Genomic DNA, 14,750 nt, shown 5'->3' with positions numbered 1-14,750 from the left:
GTAATTTGATATATATACTAGTCGGATGTTGCACGGGCTGTGCCCGGGCCCAAGAACCTTATTAATTTTTTATTTAACATAAAAAAACTTTTATTTACAGGTCATAAAACAAAGCTAGAAGAAATCTATACAATATGATTCAAGATATTTCAAAACTAAGAATACAAATTGATTACCTTTTAAGCTACATCAAAAGTCAAATCGAAATGAAACTAATTAAAAATATACAATGGGGATGTACTTTTTGTTGGTGCAATTCTACCAGCTCCCTGATAGTTGTGTTCTTAGGAAGCAGAATATATCACTGCTTTGTTATTAGTCTAGCTTAATTATTCATGTCCTTAATGGTTTTTTTTTATTGTTAATCTTGTTTGACTCTTGTGTGCTCATAGTATTCGTTGCCTGAATGTGTTACATGGTATCTTAACTGGTCAAAGTTGTGAGAACACTAATTGTGTTATGCGGGCAGTGGGGAATGGGGAAAGACCGAGCGCATTAGTGAGTAAGTCACTTGGCATATACCTTGTTACTTCTCAGAAACCCCTATTATATTGATTTAGGCACTCAATTGTTTTGTCCTTCAGTGCATTATCGCTCTTTGTTCAAGTAGAGTTCTTATCTTTAGAAATACCATGTGGAATTTTAGTTTTACCTTATTTGATTTTTGAGCTACGTGGCATTTTTCTTCTTGGGTGTTTGATCAATCTCGGCTAAGTTGTATACTTGGATTGAGTCCATCTGTTTTCTCTCATGTTTTTTTTATTTGAGTCATAAATAAATATATAATCTTTTTTTATTCGGATAATCAAGTGTTTTCTTAAAATTCAGTGATCATGCATAATCAAAGTTGTCCTACTTTTTTTCTTCTTGTAAATTCTGTATAATTACATAAAAAATCAAACTTAACTATAAGGTACTCTTAAATAAGATAATTTGATTTGTAATTCAAATAGAGAGCTGATTATTGAATGATAAATTAAATTGGGGCCCACATGGTCATGATAAACATCAAAAGGCAGCTAATGGAGCCCACATTAGAGTACATTTGTTGACATCAGATATGAAAATGAGGCTCAAGTGGGGCCCATAGGGACAAAGCACACTCACTACAGTATCATGAAAGCACAAAAATATGAGAAATATCGAAAATACCCTCATGAGCGAGCTAGCATGCTAACAGAGAGCTGCTTAACTCTTACTTATAGAATAGTAATAGATAGAATATAAGCTCCCAAGTTTTAAGAAAGTACTCGAGCCAAAAAAAGTAATCTTATAAACAAAGGAGAAATTCAAAAATAGCCAGATTTACAACCGGTCGTTCAAAAATAGCTCAGTTTCAAAAGTAATTTAAATTTAGTCACTTTTCATGTAAAGATAAATTTGAGCGAAAACACTATTTAAAACTCAAAAAATACGCTAGTATATTATGCTGGAGTTCCAGCATAAGTATACTTGAACTCCAGCATATTATATTGGAGTCCCAGGATAAGTATGTTGGAACTCCAGCATAATATAATAGAGTTCCAACATAAGTACACTAAAACTCCAGCATAATATACTGGAGTCCAGCAAGTATATCTGTGCAGCATAATATAGTGGAGTTTGGAGCACCGGTGCTCCAGTATATTATACTGGAGCCAGCAAAGTATACCGGTCCAGCATAATATGTTGGAATTCATACACAGGTGCACCGAACTCCAGTATATTATGCTGGACCGGCCTCTGTTGCACCAAAATATTGTGTATTTTCATTGACTCGGTAAACGGTGGTTATTTTTGAATGACCAGTCCGAAAACTAGTTATACTGTGCTATTTTAACTATAAACAAACATACGCATATTAACATCATAAGGTACCATAGGCCAGCCCAACATGCATATCTGGAAGGCTGTTGTGAATACAAATCCAGTAAATGCTGACAGAAATGACAACAAGGAGGCCACAAGAAAAAAACTCATGGGTCTGCCACATAGGAGTTCTAGAAAAATAATTGCACCAGCTAAGACTTGAGGATTACGTTTGGAAAGGTGGAGGATCACGTGAATATAAGGACAGAGTTTGTTACAGAAAAGTCTGGCATTAAGAGGCAGGCAATTCTGTTATGAGTGAACTCTGATTCCCATCTCCTTTCTTCTGGTTTCTCACCTCTTTCTTCTGGAATTCCTATTGTCTTGTGTTAATTGGTTATGACCTTTTCCTATTCGAGTTGTAATCACATACCCACCTTATTAACATAGCTGAATGTTTTGGTTACTGTTTCATTGACTTTGAGTTGAGAATTGAGAATACAACAAAGGCGGTACAGTAGTACCAAAGAAAGTATACATGTATACAAAGTACTCTCTTATCTTGAACAGTTTATTCATGAACAGATCCCTAACATCATAAGCCCGGGCTTGTATGGATGGTCTTAGCTGTAACTGCCATTACGAGTTCACTCGGTTGACAGTTTGGGATGTGTGTGACTAAAGAATATTAATCAGAGGATTCGTAAAAAGGATATAACATAAATCTCTCTTTCACAAAACTAAAAACTACCAGATTATTAGAATCCATTTTCGCTGCATGTGTTATCAATTTTCTGTGAGCCGTAGCTATTACCTTGCTCTAAGGCTGTTGGAAGGAAAAGAAGAGACTATTAACTTTGAGACATCAAAAAACTGAAGGTCAAATACAGCAAGAGGACTAAAATAAACTTAACAAAGAGAATCTACGACAGCCTATATAAGCAACTTGAACAAGAATCCAAATTATATGGATCTATCTCATTGTACATTGTCAAACATTGCCTGTTCCGAGGAAAAAAAATATAAACTTTTGGGAAAATGTTTGCTGGCCTGGCCATTTGGTAAAGCAGGGGAGAAGAAGTCACCTAACTCAAACATCCAAGTCCTTCTAGAACTTACTTCTTCGCCCATCACTAATTATCACGTCTAGTCCTCCTACGAGGAGCAGCGGCAGCATCCTCATTCTGCTCTTCTTTCTCCTCTGTAGCTCCTTGGCTGTTAGAAGTTGATGCCTCAGCACCATCACTTTTCTTAGGTTCTGCAGTAGCTCTTGCCTGCGCAAGCAAGAATTCTTTTATCAAAAACATATCCGTTGCAAGCAGGAAAGCAGGTGGGATATTTCTTTCTTTTTCCTTTTTGCTTTGGGGGAGGGAATGGGGGAAAAGCTGAGGCTTAGTTCGGACTTACAGGTTGCTGTTTCTTCCCGCCGAAGATGAGCTTCAAGAGAACTGTGAAAATGACAATTATGATTGAAATGACAACACCAATTGTGAGATTAGGCTGTGTCTCGGCTTTCTCAAGAAGATCCTACACGACAAGTCTATGCATTAGTCACACATGCACACATGAAACAACATGCAACACAGAACACCAGTCATTCACACTCACCAGTACTTTAGACTTGTGTTCACCCAACAAGGGGATGTCAGCCACCTTGTAGAGAAGATCAAATACCACTTTCTGCAGATTGTTCCAATATATCTCAAGTCAAAGTGACGAAATACAAAAAAAAAAAACAAGAACGATGGAATGTGGTGAAGAAAGTATAATCAATTACCTGGAATCCTTTGAGCCCACCAGAGCTTGCTACTTCCTCAGCCTTCTGTTTCTCTTTTTCTGCATCAAACTTGGGCTTCCATGCAGTATTCCTGTATGATTCTGCAACTTTCTCATCACTTGCTATCAAGATATTGTCAAATAATATACCATCTTGCATTGTCCAGATTTCAATGCCAATTGCTGCAATAGGCTCAAAATTGGGCCTGTCGAGTTTGAAGTAGTTAGGATTTGGAATATCCCTTGGCTTCCAAATACCCTTGTAATTGGGATTGTCAATCAGTGGAGCATGCCATTTTCCCTTGTAAGCTGGATTACTCTTCATTGGTCTTTTCCACTCCCCACATCCAGGGCCTTCTGCACACTTCGGGTTATCAATTTTTGGAGCCTCCCATTCACCATCTTCCTCATCAACCCAATCTTCAGGCTTTGTTGCCTCAGGATCATCGATCTCTTCAGGCTCGTCATCCAACCATCCCTCAGGCTTCTCAGCATCTTCATCTTCAATTTCCATTGGTGCATCCTCGTCCCAATCATCTGGTTTCTTAGCATCTGGGTCTGGAATTTTCGCCCTCTCATCCCAGTCCTCGGGCTTCTTATCTTCTGGATCTGGAATGGTCTCTGCAGGAATGAGAGGTGGCTCAAAATCATCATCTGAAAGGAAGTTTGCCTTCTTTTTCTCTTCCCCGTCAATCAAGATCAGCAACTCATTGTCTGGTTTCAGCACAGCAGTGTAGACATGGGTTAGTTTGTCAGAAGGTACAGATGGTGGAAACTTAAGGTGGTGCTCGATGTACTCCCCACTCTTAGGATTCTTGTGTTTCAAGATGAAGTGAACCTTATTTGTGGCTCCACATTTATCTGGTCCAAACATTATAGTATAGGGAGACTCGTTGTTGAATTCCTTGGGAATCCAACCTGCCTCCTGGGGCCGGAGGTATTTAAGATAAGCACCTGATGATGTCCATCTCATTGAAGAAGTATTAGGCATGTGCCTAATAAGAGTTTTCTTTGGTTTGGTAGCCAACCTTGTTGACTTGGTTTGGTTGGTAGCCAACCTTGTTGAATTTCTTTGGTTTGGTAGCCAACTTTGTTGAATTGTGAAAAATGTGTGTAAATTGTCAAATATTGTAGGCTTTAGAGGGTGAAGCTTTGGCTATAAAAGGAGAGTTTCAACTCTCATTTCTTCACACCAACAAAGAGAGAAAGAAAGAGTGAGGTTTCACAGACAAGGTATAAGAAAATAGTCTGTGAGGAAAATAGAGAGTGAGCGATATTGTAGTGAGGTGGGAATATCAAAAGAGGGTTATTTCTTTTGAGTGTTGTAGTGGTCTTTGGAGTATTTACCTCCGACCTACAAAGTGTAAAATTCCTTACTATAGTGATATCAGTTGCTCCTCTCGGGGTCGTGGTTTTTTTCCCTTATTCAGAAGGGTTTTCCACGTAAAAATCTTGGTGTCATTGTTACTCTTTTATTCTTGTTAATTACCGTATCTCGGTGCTACATTATTATTCCGCTTTATTACCGTGAATATTATTTTGGTAAGGGGTTTATTCCCAACAACTGGTATCAGAGCACAGGTTCTGCTCGTTCACTAAATACTATTCACTGTCGGTAGTACTATACTTGGTGAAAAATAAAAATGTCCGGAGTAAAGTACGAGGTAGCAAAATTCAATGGAGATAACGGTTTCTCAACATGGCAAAGAAGGATGAGAGATCTGCTCATCCAACAAGGATTACACAAGGTTCTAGATGTTGATTCCAAAAAGCCTGATACCATGAAAGCTGAGGATTGGGCTGACTTGGATGAAAGAGCTGCTAGTGCAATCAGGTTGCACTTATCAGATGATGTGGTAAATAACATCATTGATGAAGACACTGCACGTGGAATTTGGACAAGGTTGGAAAGCCTATACATGTCCAAAACGCTGACAAATAAATTGTACCTGAAGAAGCAGTTATACGCCCTACACATGAGTGAAGGTACGAATTTTTTGTCACATTTAAATGTGTTTAACGGACTAATCACACAGCTTGCCAACCTCGGAGTGAAAATCGAGGAAGAAGATAAAGCCATCTTGCTATTGAACTCGTTGCCATCTTCGTACGATAATTTGGCAACAACCATCCTGCACGGTAAGACTACTATTGAGTTGAAAGATGTCACATCGGCTCTTCTACTCAATGAGAAGATGAGAAAGAAGCCTGAAAATCAAGGACAGGCTCTCATCACAGAAGGTAGAGGCAGGAGTTATCAAAGGAGTTCGAACAACTATGGTAGATCTGGAGCTCGTGGGAAGTCAAAAAACCGATCCAAATCAAGAGTCAGAAATTGCTACAACTGTAATCAACCAGGTCACTTCAAAAGAGATTGCCCAAATCCAAGGAAGGGCAAAGGTGAAACCAGTGGCCAGAAGAATGACGACAACACAGCCGCCATGGTGCAAAATAATGATAATGTTGTCCTCTTTATAAATGAGGAAGAGGAATGCATGCACCTGTCAGGTCCAGAGTCGGAATGGGTGGTTGACACAGCGGCATCTCACCATGCCACACCGGTAAGAGATCTTTTTTGCAGATATGTAGCAGGTGATTTCGGCACAGTGAAAATGGGTAACACAAGTTACTCAAAGATTGCGGGGATTGGTGACATTTGTATCAAGACAAATGTCGGATGCACATTGGTTCTAAAGGATGTGCGGCATGTACCTGATTTGCGGATGAACTTGATCTCGGGAATTGCTTTAGACCGAGATGGATACGAGAGTTATTTTGCAAATCAAAAGTGGAGACTCGCTAAGGGATCATTGGTGATTGCAAAGGGAGTTGCTCGTGGCACGTTGTACAGGACAAATGCAGAAATATGCCAAGGTGAATTGAACGCGGCACAAGATGAGATTTCTGTAGATTTATGGCACAAAAGAATGGGTCATATGAGCGAGAAGGGATTGCAGATTCTTGCCAAGAAATCACTCATTTCTTATGCCAAAGGTACAACTGTAAAACCTTGTGACTACTGTTTATTTGGTAAGCAGCATAGAGTCTCATTTCAGACATCGTCTGAAAGAAAATTGAATATACTTGATTTAGTATATTCTGATGTTTGCGGCCCAATGGAAATTGAATCAATGGGCGGTAACAAATATTTTGTTACTTTTATTGATGATGCTTCACGAAAATTATGGGTTTATATTTTGAAAACCAAAGATCAGGTGTTTCAAGTTTTCCAGAAGTTTCATGCTCTAGTAGAAAGGGAGACGGGTCGAAAGCTAAAGCGTCTCCGAAGTGACAATGGAGGTGAGTACACTTCAAGGGAATTTGAAGAGTATTGTTCAAGTCATGGGATCAGACATGAAAAGACAGTTCCTGGAACCCCACAGCACAATGGCGTAGCCGAGAGGATGAACCGCACCATTGTGGAGAAGGTGAGAAGCATGCTCAGAATGGCTAAACTGCCTAAGTCATTCTGGGGTGAAGCAGTTCAGACAGCCTGTTACCTGATCAATAGGAGTCCATCAGTTCCGTTGGCGTTTGAAATCCCAGAGAGAGTCTGGACCAACAAGGAGGTGTCCTACTCGCATCTGAAGGTGTTCGGTTGCAGAGCTTTTGCACATGTACCAAAAGAGCAGAGAACAAAGCTGGATGATAAATCTATTCCCTGCATATTTATCGGATATGGAGATGAAGAGTTCGGGTACAGACTGTGGGATCCTGTAAAGAAGAAGGTCATCAGAAGTAGAGATGTAGTCTTCCGAGAAAGTGAAGTTAGAACTGCTGCTGATATGTCAGAAAAGGCGAAGAATGGTATAATTCCTAACTTTGTTACTATTCCTTCTACTTCTAACAATCCCACAAGTGCAGAAAGTACGACCGACGAGGTTGCCGAGCAGGGGGAGCAACCTGGTGAGGTTATTGAGCAGGGGGAGCAACTTGATGAAGGTGTCGAGGAAGTGGAGCACCCCACTCAGGGAGAAGAACAACATCAACCTCTGAGGAGATCAGAGAGGCCAAGGGTAGAGTCACGCAGGTACCCTTCCACAGAGTATGTCCTCATCAGTGATGAGGGGGAGCCAGAAAGTCTTAAGGAGGTGTTGTCCCATCCAGAAAAGAACCAGTGGATGAAAGCTATGCAAGAAGAGATGGAATCTCTCCAGAAAAATGGCACATACAAGCTGGTTGAACTTCCAAAGGGTAAAAGACCACTCAAATGCAAATGGGTCTTTAAACTCAAGAAAGATGGAGATGGCAAGCTGGTCAGATACAAAGCTCGATTGGTGGTTAAAGGCTTCGAACAAAAGAAAGGTATTGATTTTGACGAAATTTTCTCCCCCGTTGTTAAAATGACTTCTATTCGAACAATTTTGAGCTTAGCAGCTAGCCTAGATCTTGAAGTGGAGCAGTTGGATGTGAAAACTGCATTTCTTCATGGAGATTTGGAAGAGGAGATTTATATGGAGCAACCAGAAGGATTTGAAGTAGCTGGAAAGAAACACATGGTGTGCAAATTGAATAAGAGTCTTTATGGATTGAAGCAGGCACCAAGGCAGTGGTACATGAAGTTTGATTCATTCATGAAAAGTCAAACATACCTAAAGACCTATTCTGATCCATTTGTATACTTCAAAAGATTTTCTGAGAATAACTTTATTATATTGTTGTTGTATGTGGATGACATGCTAATTGTAGGAAAAGACAAGGGGTTGATAGCAAAGTTGAAAGGAGATCTGTCCAAGTCATTTGATATGAAGGACTTGGGCCCAGCACAACAAATTCTAGGGATGAAGATAGTTCGAGAGAGAACAAGTAGAAAGTTGTGGCTATCTCAGGAGAAGTACATTGAACGTGTACTAGAACGCTTCAACATGAAGAATGCTAAGCCAGTCAGCACACCTCTTGCTGGTCATCTAAAGTTGAGTAAAAAGATGTGTCCTACAACAGTGGAAGAGAAAGGGAACATGGCTAAAGTTCCTTATTCTTCAGCAGTCGGAAGCTTGATGTATGCAATGGTATGTACTAGACCTGATATTGCTCACGCAGTTGGTGTTGTCAGCAGGTTTCTTGAAAATCCTGGAAAGGAACATTGGGAAGCAGTCAAGTGGATACTCAGGTACCTGAGAGGTACCACGGGAGATTGTTTGTGCTTTGGAGGATCTGATCCAATCTTGAAGGGCTATACAGATGCTGATATGGCAGGTGACATTGACAACAGAAAATCCAGTACTGGATATTTGTTTACATTTTCAGGGGAGCTATATCATGGCAGTCTAAGTTGCAAAAGTGCGTTGCACTTTCAACAACTGAAGCAGAGTACATTGCTGCTACAGAAACTGGCAAGGAGATGATATGGCTCAAGCGATTCCTTCAAGAGCTTGGATTGCATCAGAAGGAGTATGTCGTCTATTGTGACAGTCAAAGTGCAATAGACCTTAGCAAGAACTCTATGTACCATGCAAGGACCAAACACATTGATGTGAGATATCATTGGATTCGAGAAATGGTAGATGATGAATCTCTAAAAGTCTTGAAGATTTCTACAAATGAGAATCCCGCAGATATGCTGACCAAGGTGGTACCAAGGAACAAGTTCGAGCTATGCAAAGAACTTGTCGGCATGCATTCAAACTAGAAGACAGTGCTACCTCCTCTGGATGAATGAGACTGGAGGGGGAGATTGATGATGTCCATCTCATTGAAGAAGTATTAGGCATGTGCCTAATAAGAGTTTTCTTTGGTTTGGTAGCCAACCTTGTTGACTTGGTTTGGTTGGTAGCCAACCTTGTTGAATTTCTTTGGTTTGGTAGCCAACTTTGTTGAATTGTGAAAAATGTGTGTAAATTGTCAAATATTGTAGGCTTTAGAGGGTGAAGCTTTGGCTATAAAAGGAGAGTTTCAACTCTCATTTCTTCACACCAACAAAGAGAGAAAGAAAGAGTGAGGTTTCACAGACAAGGTATAAGAAAATAGTCTGTGAGGAAAATAGAGAGTGAGCGATATTGTAGTGAGGTGGGAATATCAAAAGAGGGTTATTTCTTTTGAGTGTTGTAGTGGTCTTTGGAGTATTTACCTCCGACCTACAAAGTGTAAAATTCCTTACTATAGTGATATCAGTTGCTCCTCTCGGGGTCGTGGTTTTTTTTCCCTTATTCAGAAGGGTTTTCCACGTAAAAATCTTGGTGTCATTGTTACTCTTTTATTCTTGTTAATTACCGTATCTCGGTGCTACATTATTATTCCGCTTTATTACCGTGAATATTATTTTGGTAAGGGGTTTATTCCCAACAGCACCACCACATTCAAGCCCATCCTGGAGGCGAACTTCATATTGAAGAACCACAGTTCCATCTTTGAGGTCGACAACATCATTGAGCTCCTTGACAATAGCATATTTCCTTGCCTTCTCACTCACAAGAAGCCCATAGTCATCATGCCCTTCACTCTTGGCATGTTTCCACACACCTGAGACACAATTACAACTCAATATGAACGCTTGAAACTTCAACACACCAAAGATTGACTCAGCATCACAAACATAGAGACATTGCACAAAGATATAAGAAGCTCTTCAGGGAGAAATTTATCTAAACCATCAAAGTCCGACTTAGCATTATAGACGTAAAGGCATTGCACAAAGGCATAAGACAAATTCTAGCGAGAATTATTTTACGGCTAATGACAAACAGAATCAAGGAGTTCTACATCGCTTCGAAACAAATGGATTCTGTGCCATATCTGTCACTGTGAACACACTCCTGCAGCATCTGCAGAGTATTGATGGATTTGGCAGTGTTCAAAAATTTGGCAGGGTGGAAAATATATAGTACACCTTCACAGAAATTAAATGATAGTATATACTTAAATGACAACACAAAATATCTTTATCACCTTATTTGCCTTGATTTTGTAGGTATAGAATGATGCTGTCACAAGTAACATCACAAAGATATTATAGTAATGAATATCACTCCACTCGGTTTTAGCAATATTAAAACATTAAAGACTTTAATTAGCATACTTCTCTAAGTTTCTATACGATATTATTAGTATAATATGCCACCACTCCACCCTCAGGCAAGGGTAGGACATCAAATAGAATGTCTCTCCCGGAAAACGAAGTTGGATTCCTAATAATAATGCATTAGCCATAGAGTTGCAGTTCAAAGAGAGAACATAATCAAATGCACCACGTCCCCATCCTTAAATGCATTCATCCATCAAATTCAAAATTATCTTACAATTTTAACATGAGTTTAGCAATGAGTACCCCAATAAAACACCCCATCCGTCTCACTTTACATTTCAACTTGGATGACAGAAATTTGTATACACTTCCATAACTTTACAATTCAAATTCCAAATCTTAAGCATTGGTGTGATGTTCTTAATCAATTCAACTTTTCAACTATAAGGATCTTCCCCCAAGGGTGTGGCCTAGGGGTCAATGAAGTGGGGTGAGAACTTGAGGTCTCAGGTTCAAATCCTGACCCCGTCCAATTTCTTTCCATCAATCCAAGCCTTGGTGGATAGAGTTACCATGCACTTGTTGATGGTGGAAGGTAGCAGGTATAACGCGAAATTAGCAGGTGTGTGCAAGCGTCGGACACCACACTTATTTAAAAAAATCATACACTATGATAATACCATACATAGAAAAGTCAAATTCTAAAGGAATACTGAACAGATCCAGACAAAAAATCTTACCATTATATTCCTCTTTCTCAGACACAATCCATCGCCCATCAAATGCCTTATCGAATGACTCGTAAAATTTCTATATAAGAGAAGGCAGCCAGATCTCAACCAACACATATATCGTTAAAAAATGATTCAGTAGACACGCTATTGCAAAGACAAACATGAACATACACGTAACTAAGTAAAGATATTTATCTTACCACATCTGAAGAGGCATATAGTTGAGAGACGAAGCAACCGGCCAATAGCAACAATGAATATTGCGTCCAAATCCTTCGATTCCGCTCTTCCATAACCAAATATGGTGCAAAGAGAGAATTAGATCATACAATTTCTTGAACTCCTTCATGATTAAATTCTCGATTTAAGGTAAGTATTTTACTTTATTTTTCTCTTTTAAATTCTTGAAATTCTATAATTCGATTTTAAATACAAGCAAAGAAGATAAATTTTGATTGTAACTCTAATGGAGTTTGAAAGAAATTATAACCACCCAAAATGATAAAATTTTATGTCTTGCCATGATCAAATTCATGTATGATTATGGGCAAAGAATTGAAAACTCGTCCCATTGAATTTGCTTTCATTCTCATTCTCTTAAGAGAATGTGATAGCAGTATGTGATAAGTCTGAAAGAAGACAAAATTATTACCGTAAAGGTATCAATGGATGTGAACGTGGCAATTGATGAAATTATAATCGTCATCATTGTGGTAATGAGAACAATAAGAATTCTCAAAATAATCTTTCACTCTGTGAGAGTAATGTTTGTCATCAATTTCACATGTTATTTTGTAAAGCACATATAGATGATTATCGTCCATTCATGATTTGAATGTGACAACATGTGATTTATGAATTCATTCTTGGAAGATATAAATGTGCTAGTGGTAGTGAATATACCGCACTCACCTGTAGGAGGAGGTTTGAGAGGTAATAAGAACATAATGTCATTCTTATGGCATGAATGATCATTGATCACGTACTTATTGTACGCCAAAATATTTTGGCAATGTGATTATTAAGGAACAATAGTGATGCAAGAAACAGATCTTGCATATAATTTTGACCACTACCATAATGGTATAACATTCTTTTTAAAAGAGATATTCACCATATGGAAGTTGATGAATATATGGTAGTACCACATTAATTGAGAGCTCTCGAAGAGCCAATTATTACTATTTTGGAGGAATATAATTGATTATCAATAAGGCATTATGTTGTAGTAAGTCTCAAATTCTCAAATAAACTTATTTAGTTTCTAAAGTATTCGCGAAAGTGATTGGTTATATTGAGACTATAAATAAAGGAAAGATTTAATATCTTCTATTACTACAACTTGTAGCAGGGTAATATATATGTGAAAAGCTATCAGCTTTATTTTCCAGTTTGTACTGCACAAATAAAAGAATGTCACAATAAAGTAGAAGTTTATTGATCTAAAAACCCATATCATAATAAACTTGGAGTTTATTCATAATTGCACACGTCATGATTCTATATTGATAATTTATTCAGTTGGCATAATTAGTTTAGCCATGTTAATTTAAGTATGATGCGAAAAAATAAAAAAGAATTCACATGGGTAAATATTAAAGAACTAGAAAGTTCCTTACGAATTCTCTTATGTTGTTTGTTCTCATTAATTAATAGACCAAGTAAAATTGGGATTCAATCCCACGAATGCTGGAAATATCAAAGGTGAATATGGGCTCATTCACCTACCATGTATTTCACATAAAATGCATCTATGAGATGGTTACATGTGCGATTATTATTAACCCGCAACATGGTGTTTGCAAAGTAACTTGCTCAATAATTTGATTTAGAGCATAATTTCCAGATTTTTTATTCAAGATAGTTCATCTTAATAAGTTGGTTTACATCACAGTTGGTTTAGCAAAATGATTTATTGAGTGCCTCCACTTAATAGCTAAATAATTGCTTATGAGAACAAAGTTATCTATATCAATTTGATATACGTTATATACCAAAGTATATTATTTTCTCCCCTCACAAGTGGTTAAGGATCAGGAACCAAATAATTTCATCTTATTTTTATTGATGTGCGGGGTATATTTTGATTAATACCATAACGCACAAAGATGAGTTCTCAAAGTTGAGGAAAACAAGTTAGTTTTTCTAACATGAGGGGGAGACATAATAAATAATTGAGAAAAAATTACATGGAATAAATTATTATTTATACATTTAGATCCTCGAATAAGATAATATAAACTTGAAGTTCATAAAAAGATAATTCATTTGCAATATATTGCAAAGCATGCCAGACACATTTGCTGACCCAAAGAAAGTAACTATATTCTCATTGCAAATGTCATATTAAGTCATAGAAGGACAAAGTTTATGGTATGCTTAAAGCGCATATATAGATTGGTTTCAAATAAACTTCTTGATAAAGAAGATGAGCAAATGATCATAATAAAGGAGGCAAGTGATCTAGAAGATCACATGACATAAAACTTCATAACAACTCAGGAGAGATTCAGGTACTTGAAAATATGAATGAAGAGATCTCTATGTCAGGTATTTATGAAAAAAAAAGCTGGAATCGATATAAATTGTTCATCGACGACATCTATTATAGCATTAAGTATAGATGAGGACCTCAAGTCTGTCGAATATAGATACAAAATATTGGCCACATGGAAGAGACGCAATTCAAATAGAATTGGTTTCATATGAAAGATATGTATTTTTGGACATATAGTTCAAACACTTGAAAGTAAAAAGTCAATGGTGTGTGCAATCACCTTTATCTATCTTATATGTCTACCATGACATAAAAACTTGATATGCATCTAGTCCATTCATATGACTTATATGACTTAACTTATATGACAATCCTTGAAGGATTTAAATTGCTTGAAGCATATACAATTCTTGGTCCTGAAGTGCCATATGATAAGTGTAATTTGTGCAGATATGAATCTTGCTATAACTATAAGCATGATAATGTGATAGCGGGAATTTTTACATCTATTGAGATATTGAAAAGGCCACCCCACAACATTTTATGAAGACCTTATATTTCTCTCAAGAATGATGATTTCAAGGTGCAATATATTCATTCAAATTAATATGATTGATTTATTTATCAAGTCTCTACCAACGATATTTTTGTTAGTTTGTATGAGTCCACCAAACAGTATAGAGTACCTGGTCCTCTATGAGTTTCCACTGAAAATACTAATGAACCAAACTGTATAGAGATCTGGTAATATATCAGTTCCCACTGTGCTAACTACTAAACCAGTATGTAAATGAGACACATGATTTTTACGTGGAAAAATTCTAACTCAAGAGGACAAAAAATCATGACCTACACTGGTAGGATTTCAACTTCACTAACTTGTAAACACCTATTACAAGCCACTTTGTAATGACTCTATTACAAAGAATTCAACTCAACTAACTTGTGGTACTCTCACCACAAGCCACTTTGTCACTCTTCTAGTTTCAAAGAC

General features: G+C 37.7%; 1 protein-coding gene across 1 annotated transcript; it reads right to left on the bottom strand.

The window, feature by feature from the left end:
• Positions 1-2,617: 2,617 nt before the first annotated feature.
• LOC107827548 (calnexin homolog 1-like) lies at positions 2,618-11,608 on the bottom strand. The gene is made up of 7 exons (XM_075218979.1): positions 11,460-11,608; positions 11,266-11,335; positions 9,853-10,023; positions 3,566-4,518; positions 3,397-3,468; positions 3,196-3,315; positions 2,618-3,062 (listed from the first exon to the last, which is right to left on the bottom strand). The coding sequence occupies exons 1-7, from the start codon at positions 11,550-11,552 to the stop codon at positions 2,922-2,924; spliced, it is 1,620 nt and encodes a 539-aa protein (XP_075075080.1). The 5' UTR covers positions 11,553-11,608; the 3' UTR covers positions 2,618-2,921.
• Positions 11,609-14,750: the final 3,142 nt, after the last annotated feature.

Source organism: Nicotiana tabacum, chromosome 8 (genome assembly GCF_000715075.1).
Source record: "Nicotiana tabacum cultivar K326 chromosome 8, ASM71507v2, whole genome shotgun sequence".
NCBI lineage: Eukaryota > Viridiplantae > Streptophyta > Magnoliopsida > Solanales > Solanaceae > Nicotiana > Nicotiana tabacum.
This window is presented reverse-complemented; position numbering and strand designations above follow the sequence as displayed.

Coding starts and splice junctions, on each gene's coding strand:
- LOC107827548 (XM_075218979.1), bottom strand. CDS start 11,552: ATGGAAGAGCGGAATCGAAGGATTTGGACGCAATATTCATTGTTGCTA. Junction 10,024..11,265: donor TGAGAAAGAGGAATATAATG/GTAAGATTTTTT, acceptor ATTGTGTCTCAG/GTGTGTGGAAACATGCCAAG. Junction 3,469..3,565: donor GTGGGCTCAAAGGATTCCAG/GTAATTGATTAT, acceptor AACAATCTGCAG/AAAGTGGTATTTGATCTTCT.